The sequence below is a fragment of the Salmo salar genome, chromosome 06 (assembly GCF_965601325.2).
Source record: "Salmo salar chromosome 06, fSalSal1, whole genome shotgun sequence".
In the NCBI taxonomy this organism is placed as follows: Eukaryota; Metazoa; Chordata; class Actinopteri; order Salmoniformes; family Salmonidae; genus Salmo; species Salmo salar.
This window is the reverse complement of record NC_138296.1, coordinates 38,287,198-38,308,417: the sequence shown is the minus strand read 5'-3', so window position 1 is coordinate 38,308,417 and position 21,220 is coordinate 38,287,198. Positions and strand designations below refer to the sequence as shown.

The 21,220-nt window shown below is 40.5% G+C and overlaps 3 protein-coding genes across 3 annotated transcripts; 1 reads left to right on the top strand and 2 right to left on the bottom strand.

Annotated features, from left to right (window-relative positions):
• Window positions 1–406: 406 nt before the first annotated feature.
• LOC106607125 (WW domain-binding protein 2) lies at window positions 407–6,336 on the top strand. The gene is made up of 8 exons (XM_014203741.3): window positions 407–707; window positions 1,501–1,609; window positions 3,043–3,181; window positions 3,533–3,625; window positions 3,848–4,033; window positions 4,264–4,347; window positions 4,810–4,886; window positions 4,999–6,336. Exons 1-8 carry the CDS (start codon window positions 649–651, stop codon window positions 5,068–5,070), a joined length of 819 nt encoding a protein of 272 aa, XP_014059216.1. The 5' UTR covers window positions 407–648; the 3' UTR covers window positions 5,071–6,336.
• LOC106607126 (heme-binding protein 1) lies at window positions 5,504–13,561 on the bottom strand. The gene is made up of 4 exons (XM_014203742.3): window positions 12,020–13,561; window positions 8,432–8,570; window positions 7,687–7,867; window positions 5,504–7,543 (listed from the first exon to the last, which is right to left on the bottom strand). The coding sequence occupies exons 1-4, from the start codon at window positions 12,095–12,097 to the stop codon at window positions 7,366–7,368; spliced, it is 576 nt and encodes a 191-aa protein (XP_014059217.1). The 5' UTR covers window positions 12,098–13,561; the 3' UTR covers window positions 5,504–7,365.
• Window positions 13,562–13,758: 197 nt separating this feature from the next.
• On the bottom strand, window positions 13,759–20,917 carry LOC106607127 (protein FMC1 homolog). The gene is made up of 2 exons (XM_014203743.2): window positions 20,753–20,917; window positions 13,759–14,351 (listed from the first exon to the last, which is right to left on the bottom strand). The coding sequence occupies exons 1-2, from the start codon at window positions 20,915–20,917 to the stop codon at window positions 14,148–14,150; spliced, it is 369 nt and encodes a 122-aa protein (XP_014059218.1). The 3' UTR covers window positions 13,759–14,147.
• Between the last annotated feature and the right edge of the window lie 303 nt (window positions 20,918–21,220).

Genomic DNA, 21,220 nt, shown 5'->3' with positions numbered 1-21,220 from the left:
TGAGAAGAGACATGCCTCATGTCAGTTAAAAGTGGAATGGACATGATATACACATAGTTAAACTAAGTGATGAGAAAATGTATTCACATTTCGTTTTTTTTCCTGTATTCCATCCTTTTTTTTGGACCATACATAAGCCATGAATAATGAGTCATAAACAGATTACACAATTGGCCTACTAGCTTTTCCATTACATGTGTTGGTTGTACAAGCAGAATTATATAATCCAATTTGGAATATATAGCCACCCATTAGATGTTCTAGTATTGGACTATGACTGAGAGGCAAACTCGAAGCACATTCTATAAAAACATAAAATAATGGATGATATTTAAGCAATAATTAATCATATATGAAAAGCATTTACACTCCTTAGGCCTACTCAGCTCTCTTCACAACCACAATGCTGTATTATTTCATCCAAACCAATCTCAAATATCCCACCTAACCTCAACACACCAGAATTATATGACAATCTCAATTCAAAGGCTTGTTGACAATATGGAAAACAATGTTGGCAAACAGAACATTGCAGTCACAGTACATAAAACAGCTGATCCTGTGACGTAACACTGAGGTTTTTGGGGCATTCCTCTCATTTCCAGTGTGTAGCTGTACCTGACGAAGAGTACATTAGACTATCTGAACATGGCTTTAAATCGAAATCATTCTCAAAACGGAGGAGTTTTGATAAACAACGACGAGAGGTTAGTGAATCATTAATCGCCACGAAGCTCACTTTCTAAAGGTAGCTTAGTTACCTAACTCGCAAGTTAACGTTAGCTGTTATGGTAATGTTAGCTAGCTAGCTTCCGTAGATGGTGTTAATCTAGCCAATGTCAGTTAGCTACTTGGGTTTCTTTTTTCATTCCGCAAGCGCTATTTTGTAGCGCTAAAGTCGTTATCTAGTTTAATTATTTTTAGCTAGCTAACTGTTAGCTAGCTATCAGTCAGCAACGTCGTTGTTGTTGGCCTTGCTGGCAGGAAAAGCTACCTAAGTACCAAGTCAGCCAGTCATCATTACGCCTTTGAAACGTATTAAAGCTAACGTTAGCTAGATATATTTTATTACTTTAGTAAAACTAGATATACAAGTAAGCTAGCTAAATAAGTTTGCTTTCTAGGGAGGTAGACTGACAGCAAAGTCAACAAAGAGAGCGAGCCCGCCCGCCTCTACTACCACCTGAGTCTAAAGTAAACGTTGTGACTGAGTTTTAGGAAGTTGATAAAGTAACAGGAACTTACGAAATTTACGAATAAAAAAACTTTTCATAATAGTTCGATTTGACACATTCTGGAAGTATCAGATTTAACCAACCAACCAACCAGTATGTGAAATGCCAATGGTAGGCCTATGTGAAATAATGTAGACCATACAGAATCACCCTATGTCCATTGACACTCGGTTCTGCTACGATTCTACGACAGTATTTGTCCTATGGAGGACCTATCATACATACTATACCTATTTGTCTGTAAATTCACTGTATCCTCCACTAGTGTGTTGAGGGAATGCAAGAATGTGGAGCTGTCCTTCAGTGATGTCACCAGCAAGACAGACCTGCTGAGGGGGACTAAGAAGGGGACTGTTTACCTCACTCCATACAGGGTATGTTTATTATCTGACCATGCTGGTCCTATGTGCCTGTTGGAAGACAATCCTTTTTCTTCTATGAGGTTTAATAGCGGTTGGCATCCAATAAATGTTGCATTACCGTCACCTACTAGACTGGAGTATAACTCCCTTTGCTTAAAAAAAAATAGATACAAAAAAAATCTACAAATACCCTACCATCTAACCCTACACTCACTAAAAACCCACCACCCTGCTCCACTATTTAAATCTATTTAGTCCTACCTCAGGTCAACAGCCTGAAAAAATGGGAAACCACCACTTAACACACCCTGTAACTCTTCTGACGTCAAGTCTCACACACCCAAATACATCTCTGCAGCTGCCACCACAACTTCAATTTTCTGCGACTTACGTTCCATCCCTGCAATATAGTGGATAACCATTGCTAAAAATCCAATCTTACTGAAACATATCACTTTTTAGCCTATCCCTCTATACTGGTACAGATCTACTACTCACGCCACTCCTCTTAGGATCCCTCCCCCTTGACCCATCTTCCTCTACTTTCTTCAGTGCCTCAGCATACGACAACTTCTGCACTACTCTAACCCTGGAAACCTCAACCTGCCTCTCTCACACCGGACATTTCTGATCTCCAGTCCCATGGGCACCCCTAATGGGCACCCCCAATGCTACATATTCCTTTGTTTCATGCCCTTCTCACACTTAGGAATCTCCCTCCTACACACTGCTGCCACATGCCCATAAGCTTGACACGTAACAATGTAATGTATTCGGCACAAAAGCTTTTATGGGCTAACTTGTATATCCTAACATCACTTTGTTGGGAAAAGACTCAACATCAAAACTCAAAATGGGGCCTCCCGAGTGGTGCAGCGGTCTAAGGCATTGCATCGCAGTGCTAGAGGCGTCACTACAGACCCGGTTCAATCCCAGGCTGTGATGCAGCCGGCCATGACCTGGAGACCCATGAGGCGGCGCACAGTTGGCCTAGCGTTGTTAGGGAGGGTTTGGCCGGCATGCCCTTGTCCCATTGCGCTCTAGTGACTCCTTGTGGCGGGCCAGTCGCCTGCTGGATGGTGTTTCCTCCGACACATTGGTTGGGCTTGCTTCCGGGTTAAGTGAGCAGTGTGTCAAGAAGCAGTGTTGCTTGGCATGGTTGTGTTTGAGGATGCATGGCTCTCGACCTTCGCCCCTCCTGAGTCCGTAGGATAGTTGCAGCGATGGGACAAGACTTTAACCACCAATTGGATATTGAGAAAAAGGGGTAAAAAGTTTTTCTAAAATACTAATAAAAACTCACAAGGACATACGACTCTTCTGTTTCACTACTCATGCCATCCTGTCTGCGTCGCATCAAACGACAAGTATCACAAACTGGAAGACTACCATTGCTCTGCGTCCCATCTCATTGCCCTCTTTCTCTCTGTTTGTCCTCGTTTCAGTTGGTGTTTGTGGCCAGTAATGCCAAGGACAGCCTGGGGTCTGTGATGTTCCCGTACTACCTGATGAAGGGCTGCAGCATCGAGCAGCCAGTCTTCGCCGCCAATTACATCAGGGGCACAGTGTCTGCTGAGGCTGGGGGTAGGCAGTAGTTTGTTGTCCTCCCGTAGCATTCAACACCAACATGAGGAAATAACTGTAGAGCATGCAAAGTGTTTATGGCCTCCAGTCCCAGGTATGGCCTCATGTGTCCTAGGAATACATGCAGAAGTAAATCAATGACGCAAGGGTGATTTGCCAAGGCCAGATATTTTCCGAGGCTGACATCAGTCTGTAAACCACAATCTCATTTTACTTTACAATGTCTATGTGTCAAAGTTTTTAGCAGCAGTTGTAGAAATTGAAGTGTGACATCTCCTCCAAAGCACTGATTATAATTCAATATCAGACGTGCATTGTTCAATGTTTTGACACTACTTTCTTTGGTTTCAGGAGGCTGGGAAGGCCAGGCTAGCTTCAAGATGTCTTTTTCCAGTGGGGGAGCCATCGAGTTAGGTCAGCACCTCTTCAAACTGGCAACAAATGGTAAGTAATTTCATGACTGCCATGTTTGTCAGTACAGAGCCTATTTGTCATTCAACATACAGTATCTGCTTTACTCAGTTTATATCGTACAATTAAGTAATTCATTAAACATGTACGTCACTAAAGCATTTCCTAGTAATACTGTCAAAGTTTATATTTGTTATACATGTTACTCTTTTAGTCCAGTCTGTATTTTAGGATTTACCCTTAACTTTGTTTTAGCATCTCGTGCCCCTCCTGCTCAAAACGGAGGTGCCTCCTTTGGCTATCCCTCTCCTGGAGTGATGAATGGCTACGGCCCACCACCTGTTCCTCAGAACTACCCGTATGAACCCCCACCCCAGCAGAATGGTTTCTACCAGGCTCCCCCAGGCAACATGGGCTATCCCTACCCTATGGCAGCCGCAGGTTTGTTATTAAAGAACTTTATCATCACTATAAAACTGTTTGGGTCATAATAATTGACAATAAAATGCTGTGATGCTAGCAGATTAAATACGGAAATATTTTGGATAATGCCTCCATTGTTATGAGTGTATGAATTTTATTGATTGGTGTCAATATTTCTAACTACTTCAAGTAAAGATGTGTCCCCAAGGCTGTTATGAGTATTTTAGGTATTCTCTCTTGTGTTGCAGGAATGTACCCATCTACCCCTGCCTACATGGCCCCACCTCCCCCCTATCCTGGGCCCCCCCAAAACTGGGCTGCTCCCCCTGCAGGTTTGTCTCCCTGTCTGTCTCTCTCTGTATGTCTGCATCGCTGCATCTGTCTGATCCCATCAGTCTGCCTCAATATGAAGCACATGACGCATGGCACTGAGAAAGGAGTGCTGATGTCGTAACCGGTACACATCATATTAAAAAGGAGAAACAAAGAAAATACCTCTCACCCCTAGTCTCCCTTACCCCATGAAACAACCCAGTTGGCCTAAACTCAGTACTCCTCATTTACATGTCAGTTGTGTGTCTATTTGTGGGTTTTGGAGAATTGAAATAGAGTTGGAAGTGTGCATAATTCTGTTTGGAAAAGGTCTTGTCACGAGTATCCTGCTGCAATATACTGTGCTAAGTGTGCTCCATTGTCTCTCCTACTCTACAGTTACAGTAGCATGTGCTTCTGTATCAGTTACTGTACATGTGCATTATTCTCCCCTCATTTCTCTGTCTCTCCCTGATCCTCAGGTAATGCCAAGGCAGCAGAGGCAGCAGGCAGCGCCTATTTCAACCCCAACAACCCCCACAATGTCTACATGCCCATGGTAAGGGACCTGTTATTCTCTCCATGTCCATTCAGTGCATGCACTTTATGCTGTGTTGATGTTTTTATTTCAGTATTTTTAAGATATTCTATTGCTGTTTATTCCCACATAGGAACAGCCTCCTCCCTATGCACCTTCTGCCCCTCCTGCTCCTTACCCAGGCTATCCAGAGAAGAACAACTAAAGCTCAATAACCATCATCCACTAATAAATGCAACAGCAAATTATTAAGGGGATGATAATTATTAGACTGGAAAGGAAAGTATAAAGTACTACATTGACAAAAAGGCAAGATTATTTTTCTGGCAATTCACACAAGTAATTTTGAGGCACAACAATATTGGGACATTTTCAAATGATGAATGTTTCCTTTTAATCATGAGTAAAGCTTTATTTCACCCCCTCAGTTTATTTAATTTTGTCAATTGCCAAGTTAAATGGTTATTCACGTAACAGATAAGTATTCAATCTTTTCAGTTATCATGGTCGGCTCTCCTTCAGTCTGTTAGAATGTGGAACTGTCCTGTACTTAGGAAAGGGTATCTAACTGCCCTGTTGAGTTGAAGTACATGTAATGGGCAGTATGAGGAATGTATAGGCATTAAATATTTACAGCATTTTTTTAAATCCAGAGGTTTTATTACCAAAATACATTTTATAACAATTTTTGATTAAAATTATGATGCTTATTAACAAAACGACAATTTCTATTCCTACTAGTATTGTAAAGTATTTTTACATTCACGTTCACAGTAAATGTTTCCATTGTGTTGGTGCGTGGTTTAAGTTTGTTCCAGAGAGCCTTGAATGAAAGCTGAAGTTCCCAGTGCTCTCAATGTACACCATACCTTTCTAGATTATTTCTGGCTTTTTATTGAAGGAAGTGCATGTTGTTTTGAATATGGCAATTGGATGGAGTACTGACATGTACCGCTACATATGTGAGATTATTGGTAATGTGCAATGTTCCTAGATTTCACAAATAACTTGTTGAACCTAGAGATGATAACTGGTCACATGAATAACCCATGTCCTAGTCGAACCCTGTATATTGTATTGATGAATGCAAAGCCCGGCTGAAAGCAAAACCCTACTCTGTGCAATTACACAAGTGTGGGGTTAGTAGGCCATGTATTTATTTAGCCGCTAGCCCGCTACACAGTGCTTTCTTGCAGTTATGACGAATTAACCTGTGAAAACCACTAATTTATTCCTGATTTAAACTGAGTTGTAGTGTCTAACAGACCATATAATTGCTCTTTTCTCAGAGTGCATAGAGAGGACATTTTGTACTAGTTTTAGGTTAGAGGTTTGGTTGGTTTTAATTATCTGCTTAAATTAATCAAATGTCTGAAATATCTTGTTTGTAAACCATATTCCTTATTTTGAGTTCTTCATATTGATTCAAAATCTAATAATAAATAAATGTTTATGTAAAACTTATCTAAAACAGTGGTGTACCAGTATTTTAAGCATTCTTTTGTTTGTATAGAACAAAAAAAAAGGAAATGTCAGTATTGCACAAAAAAATCGTATTAGTAATACCTTGAATAACATATTATGATATAAAACGCTATCAAATCCTGACGATATCGTCACTCCATATTTTCACAGAAAATCACACACTATACAGAGGTATTTCAAAATACAGTTTCAAGAATCATAATAAGTAACATTACAATTCAAAGACTCCAAATACAAGCACACCAAAACATTCACTACACACAACTGCTGTCTTAAAGTTTTCATGTCATCATCACAGAAGGATAAGACATCTCAAATGATAACACTTAAGGAATGACTAATACATTTCTCCTTCATACCCTCCCCACCAACTAATTCATACTAAGGAAAACATTTGACTATCACTACTTTATGGCTCAATTCCTAGTTTATTTCCAATTCCCTCCCTTGGGAAAAGGAATTGTGCTTTTTAAAACTTAATTTAATTACTTATTGAATACTTAACTGTCATTTTTTTGTTTTTATGGTGTGTGAAGTGAAGCAACATTTAATTAGACTGCTGAATGTGTACAGCCTGATTTAATGTGCTTTTCTTTCAAGCACTATGAAGCATGTTTTAAGGGGAGTGTCAACCCCTGGGTGTACAAAATAAGAACTTGAGTTAATGATGTACCACCTATAACACACAGCGGTACTTTGTGGTTAGTGGCTTCTACCCCTAGACTACTTACTATCCAGTTACTGATAATGGTACCGTACTATTACTTTGGGCCAGTAACTATGTAGCCCGCTGCCCATCCCTTCCCTTTATGACCTTTCAATAGTCTAAAACTCTTCTTTGCATCACCTCTCCTTCATTTGTACTGATTTGAAAACAAATCCCCTGTTGAGTTGCCATATTATTTTCACATATCCTATTTTTTGGGGATGAAGATCAAGATGTGGAGTGATCAGTGAAGACGAAGGAGAGGAAGTGACTATAGATTATTATTAAGAGTCGGTCTTAATGCTTCCCTTATGGCTCCTCCTGTAGGAACCACACCTCGTTGCGTCGGCCGTAGGGTTTCATTGGCGGATCGTAGGTGCAGCAGAAGTACTGTTTCCGCTGAAAGGGGGCAGTCTCACCAAGAGTTTTGGTTAGGCGAGAGGCCTCTGCTCGGTACTCAGTCTCCCCTGCGAAGCCTCCAAACTGCCTGTGAAAAGAAAGGGTAGGTGGATAGGAAAGGAGAGATAAAGAGGATATGTGATCAAATCATTGAATATGAATATTAAATAATTTTTTTATCGTAAAGAATTAAAGAACAACGTGAGGTGAAGACTGCATGGAGACACCCACAGTGAGTAGACAGTCATGCCGGGTCGATCCTCGATTCTGATGGCACTGTCGATGGGCACAGGGGGACTGACTTGGTAGTTGGTGGGAATCCTGAGGCTAACCACCAAACGGCGTGACATCACACCATCGTCCCTGGGATACACTGTGATGATAACCGGTGCTGTCGTCCCCATTGCCTCCCCTTGGAAAACAAAGAAACAGAGGACAGATAGAGGGGATAGCAGACAACTTATTGCAACAGTCTTATTATGTGTGCATCGAGTTCATTGCATCCTCTTTGGCCCAGTTTCAAACTGACCTCTAGCATCAAACAGAGTAGATACTTCTTCAGTCACCCTTGAAGATCTGAAAGTACTGAATAGGTGCCAGTAACATGGTAATAACACTATCAAATCCTCTGGTAGACTAGGAAGAGTTTTCACCATATTACTTGCTTACATCAATGCAATACTTTCAGATATGCATATTACATCGGTGGCTCAATTCAATCCGTAGCGCTTAAGACCTGCGCTACAGCGGTTAATTAAAAATTTAAAGGCAATGTTTCCACATTCACGGTAAGCGCTGCATATGTCGGCTCAATCAGAAATTCCCTTCAAATTTCAATCGCGCTATAGCACTGAACTTCAGCAATATGGATTGAGTCGAGCCCCTAGATCTTTCTGAGCTTAGGGCTCATTAAAGATGTGTCCACATATGAAGTCCATTGACTGACAGGACAAGCCCTGCTCTCTGATTGGCTCACCTTGGTCGTTGCTTCCCCCAATGTACACGAGAAGCTTCCTCACTAGCTCCCCCGTCACCTGGTCAAAGGTCCGCCCCTCTGAGCTCACTGAGGCATACTTTGCACCATCGTACCTCCGCACCTCGTAGCTGATCCCCTCCTGGGGAAGAGAGCGGGAGGCAAAACGTGATTCACCAATGACACACATGTTGACAAACTGTTCAGAGGGAAGGACACCACACACTACTTGGGGGTTAGAGGGGGGTGGGGCTGGGGGTGCTGTGATTGCCGATATGCAATGGGCAGAATCTGTGCTCACTGATGCCGGTGAAACACTTGGAGTGGAAACGAACAGAGGACAGCCAAATGCCCCCAGAAAAGGATCTAGATCAAAAATATTACGCTAATTTGATTCCAGTTCTTTCCTGCTCTGCTCTCAGGGCCCCGCAGTGTTAAATGAAGCCTAAAGAGAATAATGGGACAGAGATGCCTGTTCTTACATAAGACCAAACCATAGGCGCCGCACACACACACACATGGCAGAGTGGGGTTAATGCAGTGTGTACACACACTCACTGACTTGCTGCCTGTTCTTATACATGTTATGATGTACTTGTCCTAAGAGGAAGGCTTATGCTGCGAAATATCAACCATTAAATAACAGAGGAACGTTACGTTTCACAATAATCACTCATTCCATAACCAGTCTTGAGTAAATCTGTTCCACTGAAAGGGACCTCAATGTAGGCCACATTTTTGAAAGCACCAATTTTTTTTGTTCAGACCCATTCCACTAAGTTATCCCTTGTTTTAAATCCCTCACGCTGAATACGAATGCCTGCTACATGACTAGACATATAATGTAAATACTACATTATGCACTGAAAACACTATTTAAAAGTAGGACTGGATGACAACATAATGATGTTTGTTTCCAATATTAGCGTTGTTTTCCTAAAGAACTTAAATCTGCTTCGTGTTTTGTTTCCTTGCCGCGACACTACCGAGTATCGCTATACTGGTATCGTCTTGGCCCTAGCAACAATATTGATGTGTGATTCATTGTATTGATTGATACAGGGATTGAACTGTGTTGCTGAATAGCTAAAAGATTTGTAGCTAAAAGGTTTATTTTAGCAGAATTGTCTAGACTAATAATTGACTCCAGCTGGTCTAATTGGGATGTCGAGAACTCGTTCATAGTGCATCTGACTAGTGTTTGGTGTTCATATTGATGAAGGCGTTGTGGCTGCAACCCATCCTTGAGACTGTGGAATAAATGTAAATGTAAGGCTCATAAGAAATAACTACAGTCAAGATGGGATGACAGTAATGCCATATCTTTAGCACGTTTTCTTACTTCACTGCAATTATGCTATGATGTGTCACTGGTGTCAACTGGCCCATTCCCATTGTGTTGTTCCACATTTTTTGTTATTTTGGCTCTGTACTCCAGCACTTTGGATTTGAAATGATACACTGACTATGAGGTTAAAGTGCAAATAGTCTGCTTGAGGGTATTTTCATCCATATTGGGTGAACCATTTACATACAGCACTTTTTGTACATAGTCCCCCAATTTTAGGGGACCAAAAGAATTGGGACAGATTCACTTATATGTGTATTAAAGTATTAAAAAGTAAAGTATTTACAAACATTCTATTCTTATTTACAATAATAATGATCAAAAAGTGCTGGAGTACAGAGCCAAAACAACAACAAAATTCACTGTCCCAATCCTTTGGAGCCCACGGTATATGTCACTGTGACCAACGTTAACAATACATGTAGGTGACATGTTCCAACAGCAATAATTGAACATTCTGTTCCTGAGTTCAGTCTAAAGGTGCAATTAGCGTGTGTGCTTAGCTGGAATCCTGCAACCTTCGTATATAATTACTCTGTGTCTCAGCTGGGTAGACATGGGCCATAATTATTGTGGACGTGCTAATATTAGCAATTCATTTCATATTCAACCTGCTCTCTTTCTTTTTCTAACTTTTAAACAAATGGTTTTAATTGGTTTGAATGTCACCACACAATGTCATGTGAAGTTTGTAAACCTCTCACACAGAGAAGTTGACATTTCAATCTTACATGACAACTATGGCCACTATAACCATTCAGTTGGCTTGGAGTATGAGCCTGTCTTGAGTATTAAGAAACAGACAATGTGCTGTCATTATATAATAAGCATATTGTGCTGTCAACTTGTCCATCTAATCAAATGTCTTGTCATTACTAAACAATGCATGGTGCCAAGTAAGATCATTTCAGAGGAATTAAAACATTGCGTAATATCAATACTGTGAAGATGAAAAAAACATGAAAATAAAAAGAATAGCACCCGCCTCTGTATTGGTAAAAAGCTAAGGAATGGGGCTGGAGAAATGTAACCGCTCTCAAATGCACAGACAGACAAAGGACACAAGGACTGACCATCCATGACATCAAATGATAGTTTAAACCATGTTTTGAGGCTATACAGTGTTTGTTTACATTTATGTTGTTTACAAACATTGGGGTGATGGGGTATGACAGTTGAGGATATGACAGTTGAACCAAGCTCATGAGGCATTTATTTTATGTTCTTCAAGAATCAATGTGTACATATCATTAATTTATAAGTCCAAAAATGGATGTAACTACTAAGGATCTCCTTCCATTTCTAAGCCATTTGTAATATGAGAGGGCCCACCAAGCTCTCTGTGTGTGTGTGTGTGTGTGTGTGTGTGTGTGTGTGTGTGTGTGTGTGTGTGTGTGTGTGTGTGTGTGTGTGTGTGTGTGTGTGTGTGTGTGTGTGTGTGTGTGTGTGGAGACAGTTCATCTGTATTCAGTTTTAATTAAGAGTGTATGATGTCAGACTCAATTTCCTCTGATCGTGTGTCTGTGTGAGATTTCAGTGTGATCATTTAGTCTCTCGTGAAGGTAACAGAATTAGCACTGACTGACTTCAAATCTGCCAATAGCCTGTCTACTGCCTATTTAATGGCCACTCATGTGCCTATTGATACAGTGTCTTTTTCCTATTCCTCAGTCTTTTTGGTCATCTGGTTGCATGTTATAGATTGAAGTAGTTCCAGATTCATGATCAGTCTTTTTGTCAGGCCAATGTCTGTAGATGTGACTGTCAGTGTCACCTGTATGGTCAGTGTAGCAGTATACACAGTGGTGCCACTACTGAGGTCATAGGGAACACACACAGAGATCTGCCTCCACCCTCTACTGCGAACTCACAGGTGCCAGGAGGTAAGGTGTAATTAATAATGGTTGGTTTCAAAGGGTCAAACACTTTAAAGGTATTGGCATTACAGAACCCTTAAAATGCATAATACACAGGCCTACGCATAATCAAAATAGATTTTTCTTGAGATCATGGTAGGCTGGGGCCAATAGGCTAGTTTCACTCCAACCAAAGTAACTAATTAAAAATGTTTTAGAATAAAAAAATATTTGCGAGATACTGAAGAGATCTGTCTGTAATGACCAGTTGTTTTATGCACCAAACAAGACGGAGGTGTACAGTGGCGCGCGCGATCAAGTGATGCAATGCTTGACTGACAGACACACACACTAAAGTTGAAACTGACAGGTCAAGGTGTATCCTACCTTGGTCTCGCTGCTGAGCAATTTGTAGTCCGTTTCTTCGGTGTTCCCGAAAATTGAATTCTTTATCATTCCAAACATCGCGCTCTGACCTGGTCACCACTCTGCTGCGCGCGTTGTCCCTTTATACTATGTTATGTTGCCGCCTGTGTTTCCTTTGTGAAATAACTTGTTCTTATTTCATAATCGAGCCTACCTTCTTATTTATGTCCAACTTTTAAAATCACATAAGGAGATTCACTTAAAATATGTTGTACACTCCTTTCCTTGATCCTCGGCCTTATTGGACAAATCAAATCAGAAGCTATATCTATTCACGTATTTATATAATATTGTTACCTAGTAGTGCAACTAGGTTGAAATAGTGAATCTTGCTTCTAGCTCACTAGACGAGTTGACGAATTACAGCCACACGAATATAAACAACTGTCTCCGCCCTCCCTTCCCCGCCTCCACTCCTTTAAAAAAAACATTTCCACTTAATATCTAGCCAACTTTTCATTCACTTAACATTAATGATTCCCACCGATTATAATGCACATTATTGCAGGCGGTAACATGATCTAGTTTATTTAATTTGTATTTAGATCTCCACTGCGTAAGGTTATACTTGCATTAAACATTCATACACTGAAAACGTAATGCAGCGGTGTAGCCTACTGTATGTAGTAATATAGAATCGTGATTGAAATGAGAACCTGTCATTCGCTTTTCACATACCACCTCAAAACATACACATAGCAGTGACACGCTTGTGCTTCTCGCCAGCTGTGTGTCAAAGTAATTCCATGTCTTGGTATGCATGGAGGAGTGGGGTGTAGAGACGCGTGTTATTTTGCGACTTTATAAGAATATAATTTGACGCTATCTGTTGGTGTGCCACTATGCATTACATTCCCACTGCATGCATGTGGACGGTGGGTGCTGCCGCGCATGTGCAAGCATATTTATTGTCCCTATGTGTCACAGTGTTCTGCGTAGCTCTAGGGTCAATCTATTTAAACCCACACAGAAGACAATCTTAGTCACCGTGTAACAAATGGAATGGGGAGAGTTACACAGCTACAACTAAGAAAAGGGGATGAATAGAAGAGCATGAATAGTCCAATAGGGGCAGAGTTAATGACGAGGCTTTCTTTTTGAACGATAATCCAGGATGAAAACATAGCAAAGGGCAAAGAACGAAAAAAAAAAACAGTTCCCAGAAGGCAATACATGTTACTCGTATAAAACAATATATAGAAAAAGACTGCAGAGAAAAATGTAGTGGCGTTGGTTGAAATGCCAGTTGCCATGGACACAATGAAACAAATTAATCTGCCAGTACAAAGCAATACAACTCCTATCTGCTGGTAATACTCCTCTTATAAAACGCCCACGAGACAAAATAAAGCATGTTGTTATACTTCTCTTATCTATGTTGCATGCCCTAGCCTTATCTAAGACCTTTTCTTTATTTCACTGTTGGCTGGTCTTCACACTGTTTAAACCACTGGCCAAAAGGTAGTGAAGAACAAAACATTTAAAATACCAAAGGCCACGCAATGATCCATCCATCTGATTTATCATACCCTCTTTGTAATGTTTAATCTTTTAATTAACCAGGAATTTTAATTGCCCGATGTCCTTTAAAATATACAAATGACTGAGTTATCATCGGTTTTATCTGCCGAGTATGAGTGCTTTACCTGAACATCATACATTGCTACAAGGAAACCTTACTGAATTGAGGTCAAAAGGGATATCATTACTTAATTGGTTATGTTTTATTAGCAGATTATTAACAGGCACTAGCAGCATACGGATTGCAAGAAAAAAGTGTGATGTCATGCTGACCCGATAAAAATGATTAATACTTTAATTGGCTAAATTTGTCCCATTGTATTTACAAAAGATTTTAATTACAGCTATTGTCTTGACACAGACATAGAAAGTGAGGAGTGGTAGGGAACGCTGGGAATCTCATATTTCTAATAGCTTTGATCCTCCCTTGTATAATCACAATTCACAGTCCTTGTTCGTCACAGCCTCATCTCTTCCTCTGTTTTGTAAAAGAGCAAAATAGCATTAGGTCCAGCGTGATGATTACAACCCTCTGGTGTTGTACGAGAGTCTTCTCCCATCCCTTCTCTCACTTCTCCCAGCCCTTCCCTCCAGGCTGGGTGGGCAGCCTGAGCCCCACAATTCCTGCCATCTCCTCTGTGTCACGCTGCCCTTTCCCATGGTACATGTCGTAGAGAGCCAGGTGTTGCCGGGTGGAGGTGAGCAGACAGAGGTAGCTGTGCGAAGCATGGAGGGCCTCCTCCTGAGCACGACAATATCTCTCCCCAGTGATCTAACAAAATGGGCAGAATTAAGATAAAAAAGCATGCATAACAATGACACCAACATAGGACTAACGTCACCATCTTGAAGGTGAATTTATGCAGCAATTACACTTGCAAATAGATATGATACATTTACTAAAGAAATATAAAGTGCCTAGTGAAAGTAACACCCCCTTGTCTTCACATTTTGCTGCCTTAAAATAAAATCTAAAAAGGGATTACATTAGATTTTTTCCCCCTACAGTACTGCACAATTTCAAAGTGAAAGAAAGTTATAGAACATTTTCCAAATTAATAAACAAATACAAGATGTCTTGATTGTGTGTCTTCACACCCCAGAGTTAACCTCTCTGCGAGTAAGGCTAGTTTCCTGAATTTCCGCCTGTCTGAAGTGCCCAAAGTAAACTGCATGTTACTCAGGCCCAGAAGCTAGGATATGCATATAATTGGTAGAATTGGATAGAAAACTAATAATGTCTGCGAGTATAACAGAACTGATATAGCAGGCAAAAATCTGAGGAAAATCGATCCGGAAAATTTGTTTTTGGAGCTCCGAATGACTTCCAATGCAATGCTATTGAAAGATCTAATTTCCACCTCCCAGATTGCAGTTCCTATGGCTTCCAGTAGATGTCAGTCTTTATACAAGGTTTTAGACTTGTTATTTAATTTTTTTTAATTAAGAAGTATTTGTAGTCTTTCCAAGTTGAGCGCCAGGGCAAAAGTAGTCTTTTTGCACACGTGAACGTGGGTGCGCTCTTTGTTCTTTTCCTTTGCCATTGAAAATAGTAATCTCCGTCTGAAATATTATCATTTATTTAGATATTAGACAACCTGAGGATTAATAAAGAACATCGTTTGACTCGTTTGGACAAACTTTGCTGGTAACTTTTTGGAATCCTTTGTATGCATGTTGAAGGACTGGATTATTGAAATCAATGGCGCCAACTAAACAGCGTTTTGGGGATATAAAGAAGGACTTTATCGAACAAAACGACCATTCATTGTGTAGCTGGGACCCTTGGGATTGCAAACAGAGGAAGATCTTCAAAAGTAAGTGATTTATTTTATCGCTATTTGCTATTTCGTGACGCCTGTGCTGGTTTGGAAAATATGCTAATGTGAGGCGTTGTCCTCAGACAATCGAATTCTATGCTTTCTGCTTTCGCCGTAAAGCCTTTTTGAAATCTGACAACGCAGTTAGATTACCAAGATTCTAAGCTAAAGAATCATGACACTTGTATTTTCATGAATGTTTAATATTACAATTTTGTATTTGGCGCACGCCGATGTTGTCGAATTTGATCCCGCTTAGCGGGATCTTGGTGGAAGCATCATTGGCAACCATTACAGCTTTGAATAACTTTCATTAAGATTCTACTAACTTTGCACAACTCTTAAGGTAAAAATACTGCATAGCCATAGTTTTTAAATCAACATTTCTCAAGCCCAGTAAATTTGGTTGTGAATCATTGATGGACAGCAATATTTAAAATCTTAAATCTGGTTAAAACAAATTAATAAAAAAATCTAATGAGACAAGTCAGGACTGAGACTAGACCATTCAGGAACAATCAACCACTTTTGAAAGCCATTCTGGTGTGTCTTTTGCATTAAAATGTTTATTTGTCCCACTAAAAAAATAAAACTCCACTCCAGGGTTAGGTTTTCAGAAGACTGAAGTGGGTTTTTCTGTAGCTTTTTGCCTGGGCTGTGCTCCTTTCATATGTCTTTTGATCCGAACAAACTTCCCAGTCCCTGCCGGTGACAAGCATACCCATAACATGATGCTGCCACCACAATACTTGAAAATAGAGATGGTTTGACTCATGACGCAACAGGAAGCGGGATTAGTCGGACCAGGCAATGTTTTACCACTGCTCAATTGTCCAGTGTTGGTGATCGCGTGTCCACTGGAGCCGCTTCTTCTTGTTTTAAGCTGATAGGAGTGGAACCCGGTGTGGTCGTCTGCTGCAATAGCCCATCCATGAAAATGAGTAGTAGGTTGTGTAGATCTGTTGAGTTCAGAAATGCCGTTCTGCACACTTTGTACTGTGCCGTTATTTCCCTGTTTGTGGCCCACATGTTAGCTTGCACAATTCTTGACATTTTCCTTCAACCTCTCATCAATGAGCTGTTTTCGCCCACAGGACTGCCCGCTGACTGGATGTTTGTCACTCCATTCTCAGTAAACCCTAGACACTGTCATGCGTGAAAAGCCCAGGAGGCCGGTCGCTTCTGAGATACTGGAACCGGTGTGCTTAGCACCGACGATTATACCATGCTCAAAGTCGCTTAGGTCACTCGTTTTGCCAATTCTAACGTTCAATCAATCCAACATTAAAATGAATGCCTTGATGCCTGTCTGCTTGCTTTATATAGCAACCCATGGCCACGTGACTCACTGTCTCTAGGAGCTAACCATTTCCTTGAACAGGGTAGTGTACCTAATAAACTAGCAACTGAGTGCATGTAACCCGAGGAGTTGGTAGAATATTATTCCAAATGATTCACAGCTGCCCAAGGTGATTTCACCAAGTATTAACTCAGGGGTTGGTGACTTGTCCAACTTATATTTTTTTCATTCTTTCAATTTGAAAATGAGGAGTAGGTTTTTAGATCTGTAGAAAAAAAATATTTAATCCATTGTTAGATTGAATTTTAAGGCAGTAAAATGTGAAAAAAGTTCAAGGAGGTGTAGACTTTCTAAAGGAAAGGGGATACCTAGTCAGTTGCACAAATGAATTCATTCAACTGAAATGTCTCCCGCATTTAACCCAACCACTGAATCAGAGAGGTGCGTGAGGCTGCCTTAATCGATGTCATCGGCGCCCGGGGAGCAGATGTTGGACACTGTATATTTTTGAATACTTCAAAAATATACAGACTATATGATAACAGAGTCTGGAATCAACAGGATCCTGAACAGCTTCTACCGCCAAGCCATAAGACTGCTGTTAGAGTTTTAACTCTGAGAATTAGAACCTACGGACACTATGAAAGCTCAAACCAAGTTTATTCTTCCCAGAGTATCAATACAGCTGCATTAGACAAAGACATTGTATACACAAGCACTGATATTTAACCCTTCCTCCTAGTCTCCTCCTACACAACTGAACAAACATTGCATCTTTATTGCTAGGCAGGAAACTAAGTGATATGGGCCAGAAACTTTTCTTTCTCCCGTAACGTGACCTGACCTCAACCCCCTTCATCACTAATCCATGGCTTTCTCCCCTTATCAATGCCTACCATGTGATCGCTTTCCCTACACTCAGTACATTCCAAGCTTAATTGCACCCACTATATACTTTCCTCCTACAGATAACCATTAACCTCTGGTGTAGCCCCTCGGCTATGGCAACCCTCCGGTCTCTACTACAACTAATGATTAATAACATTTAAAGTTCAGAAATCCAAACCTATCACTGCTAAATAGCTCATCAAATGGCTACCCGGACTACCTGCATTGACCCTTCTTTGCACCGACGATGCACACACTGGACTCTACCCACACACACTTACATCCCAACACACACGCACACTGATGCCGCACACAGACTTTCATACTCTCCACATAGCTGATGCTACTGTCTATTACCCATCATATTGCTTAGTCACTTTACCCCTACCTATATGCAAGCTACCTCAATTACCTATTACTCCTGCACATCGACTCACGGTACTACTTCCTGTATATAGCCATGTTATTATTTTTATTCACAGTGTATTTATTCCTCGTGTCAAAATGTCATTAACTTTTTTTTTTTTTTTTTTTAAATCATCTTTCTCTCTGCATTGTTGGAGAAGGACCTGTTGTTCACAAAGCATGAGAAATAACATTTATTGGGAAAAAAAATGGCTAACTTTACGTTGTATACTACATCACATCTACTAACTAAAGAGGATGTAGTCAGTGGGGTCAGGGTGAATATATAGCCTACTGCATGAAGAGAGGATCGTGTCCCATCTCATGGTTGGGCTATGGCCTTACCATTTTGCCTCGTATTCTTGGCCAATGTTTGAATGAAGCCTACATTTGTTAAGTTGATGTTGTTTGAATGGTTGGTAACACATTTGCCAAGAAGAAAGGAATGCTATGATTGGTATAGCTAGCCAATCTAATCTTCTTCCCCAGGCCCACTGTTGCAAAAAAATCCACCAACACCCCCCAACATCAGACCATATTCAATGACACTCACAATATGACAATGCCTGTCAAACAGATATTCAATTCAATTAGGGATGCACGATATATCGGTGAACATATCGGAATCAGACGATATTAACAAAAACTAGATATTGGTCGATTTATTTTAACACCAATGTGCAAAACCGATGTCAAAGCTGACGTGCATACCTATATAACGAAGGTACATGACATAATGACGCCACGTAAAATTTTGCGCTATAAATGCAACAGGCATTCCTAAACTAGCCCACAATGTCTGCTGTGTGTATCGAGCAAGTCGAGCAGTCATTTGAAAGAGTAAGAAAATTTCAGCGAGACAACTCGAAGGCGAAATCCATTAAAGCCAAGATAATGGAATTCATTACCCTTGACTATCAACCGTTCTCTGTCGTGGGTAATGTTGGCTTTCGCCGACTGGTCGAGCACCGGTACACACAACCAAGTGCGCTATTTTTCCAGATTTTGCCCTACTGGAGTTACATATTAATAGCATCACTGCTATTAGCTTCACAACATACATACTGTGGAACGCCGTTTGGGTCTTTGCGTGTCAAAAAAGATACAGTAGCACTGTCAAAGCTGTACAGAAAAGTCTGCAAACAAGCAAACACTGGCCACGAACGATGTGTTTACAATACCGCGTTGGTAATAAAGCATAATTTGTTCGACCGCAACTTCTGGGGTACCTAGCTAGCACCAATACAACCAGCCTGAAATCAATGACCAGTAGAAACTGCAGTCATTTTCATTATTCTTAGCAATGATTTAGGAATCCTTGTAAGTATTAGCTAAGTTGCCACTTGTTGTTCACCTATTGAAATTGAACTTCAGTTCATGAAAATAAATTGCTAGCCAGCTACTTAACTGTTGCCCAAAGCTAACGTTATAAGCAGCCAGCTTACTTCATCTGGCTAGTGAGGCTCGACCGCTGGGTTATGTGTTGTGAAGCTAGCCACAATAAGGATTAGGCACAATAGTGGAATTAGCGGTTTGCCTTCAAAATAAAAGTATGTCATTCACAGTGATGCAAATTAATACAAATAGTAGAAATATGCCATACTTTAATTTTGAAGGCTAACCGCAAAGTCCACTATTGTGGCTCCATCCTTATCGTGGCTAGCTTCACATAGATGGGTCCAACCACCATTAATCAAATAAGAACTGTCTTATAAATGACGGTTATTTTAGATGACACCTAGCTATATAGTTAGCTAGCTAACTATATAGCTACTGAAACAGATGTCGTTTTGCTATGTTTTTGGGGAAGAACATTGTTTGCATCCATGAGCTAGCTAGCTTTTTTTATGACCAGCAATGTAGGTGTGTGAGAACTTTAACCAGCATCATTGCATATGCATCGATGAATCGTTGTGACATATGAAATACGACTGATAGTGTAATGTGACGTGCAGTCAACCTGATTGGTCAAATAGTGCTATTTGACGTATCATTTTTTGACACGCGTTCCATAGAAATTCTGGGTGAGAATGAAACAACTGAACAAATGAACAACGAAACAGCAAGTAAGTGAAATAAATAGGTTTTGATTATGTTTTACTGGTAATGGGGGACATACGTCAATGTCAACAAAATAACTTGTTGGTCAATGTGTGTGTCTGTAACCTTTATTTAAATGTGAAATATTGTGGCCTGCTGTTATTTTCAATTTGTTACCTAGTTGTTATCCTGCCTTTTCAGGGACCCCAGAGCTCCAAGCGTCTGCTGTTGAGAATCACTGTACATTTCTGCACTGCTGCAGCAAATGAACATTGACAATGGTTATTTATTATTATTATCATCATCATCATCATCATGCCGGTAGTCCTGCAATATCTAGGCCTAATAATAGTGCATAGGAGGAAAAGTAGCACTAATGTTAACGTTAGACACACAAACTCGCGACGGTCACCTTGGCTTGGTTAGACAACTACAAGTAACGTTAGGGTCAATGATACTAACCTGGTGCTGCCATTGGATAACGTTAGCTTATCACTGTAATTTAGCAAATTAGTCCCATAAGAAAGCCACCAATGCGGCTTATTCTTGAAGACAACCCGTTCCAGGATGGCTAAATTGTGGCTGGGGTCGCTAACACATTTTTAACCACGCAAACTAGCTAAATTAGCCACATTCGCTTACGTTACCATGGTGGATAGATGTCGTGGTTCCATTAAAGTTGTAGCTAGCTAACCTAATTTACTCATCAACATGACTTACCTGGTTTTTACGGAATTGATCTAAAACATAATTGTATGTCAAAGATTGTTTGTATTTCGGTCCTTTAATCGCTCGTATCTCCTTCAGGATCCCCCGGCAAATGCGTAGAGGTGAAGACAACGACGCCATGTTGGACTGGCTTGTTTGGGTGCGCACCGATGACATAAATCATTCGTGCTCACCTACTACCAGGAGCACAAATAATGACATCACTTTCGTATAGTAATAATTAAAACCTTCAAAATAAAAGCCCACGTTTCAAACCATGGCAAATATCGATAACTCATTCAAAAGATATTACACTCAGTGGACAGTGTTTTAGGTACACCCATCTAGTACCGAGTCGGACCCCCCTTTGCCTTCAGAACATCCGGAATTCTTTGTGGGCATGGATTCAAGATGTCAAACAAATGTATTTGTCAAATGCGCCGAATACAACAGATGTAGACCTTACCGTGAAATGCTTAC

Bases quoted from the DNA above. Each gene is read 5' to 3' on its own strand.
- LOC106607125 (XM_014203741.3), top strand. From the start codon at position 649: ATGGCTTTAAATCGAAATCATTCTCAAAACGGAGGAGTTTTGATAAAC. The intron at 708-1,500 runs GTTAGTGAATCA...ATCCTCCACTAG, and splicing joins TTGATAAACAACGACGAGAG to TGTGTTGAGGGAATGCAAGA. The intron at 4,034-4,263 runs GTTTGTTATTAA...CTTGTGTTGCAG, and splicing joins CTACCCTATGGCAGCCGCAG to GAATGTACCCATCTACCCCT.
- LOC106607126 (XM_014203742.3), bottom strand. From the start codon at position 12,097: ATGTTTGGAATGATAAAGAATTCAATTTTCGGGAACACCGAAGAAACG. The intron at 7,868-8,431 runs GTGAGCCAATCA...TTGTTTTCCAAG, and splicing joins TGGGGGAAGCAACGACCAAG to GGGAGGCAATGGGGACGACA. The intron at 7,544-7,686 runs GTGGGTGTCTCC...TTCTTTTCACAG, and splicing joins GGCATGACTGTCTACTCACT to GCAGTTTGGAGGCTTCGCAG.
- LOC106607127 (XM_014203743.2), bottom strand. From the start codon at position 20,917: ATGTCATCGGTGCGCACCCAAACAAGCCAGTCCAACATGGCGTCGTTG. The intron at 14,352-20,752 runs GTAAGTCATGTT...CCATTTTGTTAG, and splicing joins ATCAATTCCGTAAAAACCAG to ATCACTGGGGAGAGATATTG.